Raw genomic sequence first — 5194 nt, 5'->3', positions numbered from 1 at the left:
TTTGAAAGATTAAAAGATTGCGAGCTATCCAGATAGCCCAGAAAAACAGCAAGGGGAGGTTCCTCAGTTTGTGGGGCATGACAGAGGAAAACCAAAGGTTCCAGGCTTCAATCAAAGAGTCCAATTTCCAGATATAAGTTGTGGGAACAGTTGTTGTAAGAAGATATCATAAATTACGAGCTTCATGGCAGGTCAAGAATAGATGAGAAGCAGTTTCACCATCCTTGTTGCAAAAATAACACCAATGAGGGCCATGGAAGGATCGCTTCATCAGGTTATCCCCAGTGGGGATTTTATTTCTCAGAATGCACCACATTAATAATCTGGATCTGGGAGGCGCCTTCAGCTTCCAGAGGTGTTTCCACCATGTATGAAGGATCTGGGGCTTCCGCATCTCTTTCAAAACAATGTATCCATCCTTTGGTGTATATCTCCCTAAATTTGTGAAAGCCCAAATGATCTCATCATCATCTTCAGTGATTCGGATATGAGCCTTCGAGAGAGCCTGTATATAATCCTTCCAGAGCTGTTGCCATAGAGGAGGAATGTTGAGCTGAAGATCTGATTTCCAAGCTTGATGGAGGATAGAGGAGTTTGCCTCATCTGCAATATGAGCAAGGTGTGTAACATTTTTCTCTCTTAGGTGCATAAGTAGATCTGGAGGTAATCTGTGCATGTTCCCACATCCAATCCACAGGTCTATCCCAATGCGCACTTTGCTCCCCGAATGGATTTGCCAAGTAATTCCAGAGCGGATGGGATCCAATGCTTTCAAGACAACCTTCCAAATGATCAAAATGCTAGTATAGAGTCTAATCGAACTTCTGATCTAATCCAATATTTGTACAGGGGCAATGTATTTTGAGTAAGCCACCTTTGTCCACAAACTGTCTGAAGTGACCATCTGCCACCCTAGCTTCACTGCCAGTGCTGAGGAAAAATCATCAAGCCTTTTGAGTCCCCAGCCTCCCCATTTTTTTGGAAGTGTGAGTGCATCTCGTTTCGCCCAAGCAAAAATTCTTCCTGGTTGATTACCCCTCCATAAGAATCTGCAGCATAGAGTTTAAATCCTCGCCAAAATGCCCCGAGGAATCCAGGCTAGGGACATCCAATAGACCGGCGTTGCTTCCAGAACACTCTTAATGAGTGTTAATCGGCCTGCGTGAGATAAAAATTTTAGGTACCATATGCTAAGTCTCTTTTCCAGCTTGGCAATGAGCCAAGTCCAATCTGCAATCTTGTATCCTATGGGCTTTAACTTGTATCCCAAATATTTCAGTCCCTCCTCCAGATCAATCTGTACAAAGTGGAATCGTTGAAGAGCATAAAAAATTTCATGCTGTGAGCAGGCGGTGGCCGTCAAAGTAGATTTTCCATCACTAATAATCATCTCTGTGGCCTTCTGAAACAAAGAAAATATATCTCTGATAGATGTCAGATACCCAACGCTTCCATTGAGAAAAACCAGCACGTCATCCACAAACAGAAGGTGTGTAAGTGTGCAATCATCCATTATCTTTATTCCCTTGAGTCTTCCTCTCCTGTGTTCTTCTTTTATTATCCTACTAAGCCCTTCCATTATCAGAAGAAATAGTAGTGGAGAGAGGGACACCCTTGTCGCAAACCTCGAGCCGAAGTGAAAAATGGAGATGCACTCCCATTAACCAGGACACTAAATGGGATGTTAGTAATGCATCCCATAATCAATTTAATAAAGGTGAATGGGAATCCAAGGTGAGTTAAAAGCATTCGCAAGTATAACCAATTCACCCTGTCAAAAGCTTTAGATAAATCAACCTTCATGATCATACCTTTGCCTTTTGTGCTGTGGAGAGAGTGTAGTACTTCCTGTGCTATCCCAATCGCCTCATGGATTTGCCTGTCCTGTAGGAAAGCAAATTGTTTAAGCAGGATGTGCTTGGATAAAATTGGCTTCAATCTATTTGCTATTTTTTTGGCTATAATCTTATACAAACAGTTACAAAGCGAAATGGGATGGAATTCATCAAAAGTGGTCGGATTGTTTGACTTTGGAATGAGAGCAATGAAAGTGGAGGTTATGGCTGCTTGTAAATGACCCGAAGCTCTTGACTCCTCAACTACACTAAGTAGATCCGCACCAATCAATTCAAAAAAAGCCAAATAGAATTCGATGGACCATCCATCAGGTCCTGGGCTTTTGTCCTTGTTAAACCATTTCAAAGTGGCCTCTAGCTCCTCTAAAGTAACCTCTTGCATCAAATCATCTTCATCCTCTTGCTCCACATACCTAGGGAACAGTTGAGCATCTATGATAATTTCAGCCAAGTTAGTCTCCCTAGGGTCACTGTAGGCATTTTTAAAATGAGTGTTGGCCAGAGAAGCGAGTTGAGGGAGAGTGTTTGTTGTCCTTCCCTGTTCATCCTGCATTTTCCATATGGTGTTTATTGCTTTCCTCCCATTAGCAAGCTTTTGATAAAATTTTGTATTTGCATCCCCCTCCTATATCCAGATAGCCCTGCTTCTCAGTCTCCATTTGTATTCCCTCTCTTTGAGGATTTTTCCGCGAGTCGAGTAGAGGGATGTGATTTTATTCTCATGCTCCTCTGAGCTATATATACCACCTAGCTCATTTTCAAAATCTTCCAGCTCAAGCTTTATCTGTCTCAGAGATTGATCATCCCGTAATCTTTTTTGGTGAGCCCAAATTTTGGACATCTTCTTCAATTCTGAGAGGTTATGGATGAATCCTGTTGTTACATCCCCCCTCACCCTAGGAGGGTTTGATTTCCAGAAATCGGTCACCATGCTAATGTATGATGCTTCCTTAAGCCAAGTTGAACTGAACTTAAATGGGCCCTTCGGCCTGGCTCTTCCATATTCCATTTCCATATATATGGGCAGATGGTCTGAGAGCCCACCCGTTCCAACCCATTGCCTGATGTTGAGCCCTAGGTCCATAACCTGTTCTTTGACTAAAAATTTGTCCAGTCTCTTGGCCAGACCATTATCACCAACTCTATTGTTCCTCCAAGTGGCTTGAATCTTTGCTGAGGGGATATCTATCAGGTGGTGCAATTCCAAGATGGATGAGAAGTAGTCTGAGAGGGAGTCCCTTTGTGCGCGCTGTCCCCAGGATTCAACATGTCCAATGGAAAAGTTGAGGTGCCCTCCGACTATCAGATTATCGACCGAAAGTAGATCCAATCTCAGAAGATGGTCCCAAAATTTAGGTCTATTCTGGCAAGGCCCATATATATTGATAATTCTGAAAGGCATCCCCAGCTCAGCTAAGTGAACATTGGCCCCTAAGTAACCAACCCCGCCCCAGCTGTTAATTGTCTTGATATCTCGAGTATTGATACCCAAAGCGAGTCCTCCAGATCGGCCTTGGGCATCCAATCCCAAAAATTTCCAACCCGACAGAAAGTGCTCAAGAGTGCGGGTAATATCATCAGCGGGGCCTAAGGTTCCTGGAGGAAAATGATATCCAGCGAGTCGGCAGACAGTAACCGTCGAAGAGCTAGTTTTTTATTGGGCCTAGCCAGCCCTCTGCAATTGTAGGATAATATCTTCATGGAGGGGGTTCAGAGGGGGTATTTCTAGCTCTAAGAACCCCAGGAATAGTGGATTGTTTGACCATAGCAATATCGACACTAGCTTGAGCTTGAGCGCTTTTAACGCCAGAGGGATGGCCTCGGGAAGCCTTAGGAGGAGGGGGGATGGTAGATGTCAAGACCTACATGATCCTGAACTGAATTCTTCGATCGAGAGTGCGTATTATATCTTGGCTTAGAGGGAGTAGCCAAAAAGGCCGAGGGCTCCGGAGGAGGGGTACAAAAAAGGGTGGGGGGTGTGGGGGAGAAGGAGGAGTGAGGGGGGGGCAATGTCACATAAGCTCTGAACAGGGGCCTCCAATGAGTTTATAGTTCCCGGTCCCAAAGACTGCCAAGATATTGACATATTATGTATATCAGAAATGCAATGAGTGGGGGACAAGTGAATTGATTTCATACCCGAAGTATTGGAGTCACCCGAGGCCGGAACTGGAATTGGAGGCGGAGGGCGATGAGGCGACCGACCACGCTTCCTCAGGGTGCTCTAAGTCGATTCCAAATTCCTCAAACCAGGACTCGAAAAAGTAATTGTTCCTCCAAAACATGGAGTGGCATTCCTTTGCATGTCTTCTGAAGCTCGAGGCTGTTCCTCCCTTGCAGGATCTTCATACGACTGAGCCTCCTGCTCCTGTGAGTCCTGTGAAGTATGCCTTGCCGCCTTCCTTCTATTCCACCTATTCATTGGGAAATCTTTGAACAGGTGCCCCACCTTGTGGCAGCGTCTACATCTGAAGGGTATCCCTTCATAGTCCAGCATCTGCCTCCTCATAGCATTCCTCCATTGAATGTTAATGTACTCCGGAAGCCCTTCCGAGAGGTCCATGTGCACTAAGATCTTGGCATAAGCCATTCTTCCCGTTGAAATAAAAGTGTCATCATAGGTAAGATAAGAACCCATGGCATCCCTAATCTACCTGAAGATCTGCTCTGTCCAGAAGTGGCAGGGAAGGCCCGGAAGATGTACCCAGATAGGTCCAGCTTCCACTCGCTCTTGTTCAGGATCGAACATCGATGTCCACTTACGAAGGAGGACTGGTGCCTGGTCAATGTGCCAAATGGTGGAGAGGACCCAGTTTGTGTGAGCGAGACATTTGAATCGCAGGGAAAACTAGCCCTTAACAAAGGTTTGAACCCTAGGGGGTTCCGTCAAATGATGTCCCCAGACTTCCATTGTCCATTTTTGCAGCCTCTCCACGCTATAGTGCCTGCCCCTGACTTGCCCCACTAGTTCTTTTTCTCTCGAATCCATAGCTTCACGAAACGGTGTGTCCTTGTTTAGTTTGAGGAATATTTCACTACTGGACTGTGGGAGGCGTCTTTTCCTCTTAGAAGCCCCTTTGAGTTTGCTACTCGTGCCTTCAGATGACCTGCCTGGCTCTACCGCCGCATGTGTGGCTGAATCTTTTGCTGCCGCAGGTCCTTTTACCTTAATATTATCAAAATGCCCAGTAATAATTCCAATGCCCGTGAAATTGCCTGGGAGGGGATTCCCCATGTCCAGGGGAGTTGATAGTACCGGCGCCTAACTTTCTTGCTCTGGAAGATACCCCTCCAAGGGTTTGTCCAGCCCTGCCCCTGATTGTAATGAACCCAAAACC

At 45.4% G+C, this 5194-nt stretch overlaps 1 protein-coding gene across 1 annotated transcript; it reads right to left on the bottom strand.

The window, feature by feature from the left end:
• Nucleotides 1-1063: 1063 nt before the first annotated feature.
• On the bottom strand, nucleotides 1064-1513 carry LOC149198033 (uncharacterized). Its single transcript, XM_089408898.1, has one exon. The coding sequence runs from the start codon at nucleotides 1511-1513 to the stop codon at nucleotides 1064-1066; it is 450 nt and encodes a 149-aa protein (XP_089265024.1).
• Between the last annotated feature and the right edge of the window lie 3681 nt (nucleotides 1514-5194).

The sequence above is a fragment of the Pinus tabuliformis genome, chromosome 2_2 (genome assembly GCF_031772625.1).
Source record: "Pinus tabuliformis cultivar Carrire ecotype Pingquan chromosome 2_2, CPIR1, whole genome shotgun sequence".
Lineage (NCBI taxonomy): Eukaryota > Viridiplantae > Streptophyta > Pinopsida > Pinales > Pinaceae > Pinus > Pinus tabuliformis.
This window is presented reverse-complemented; position numbering and strand designations above follow the sequence as displayed.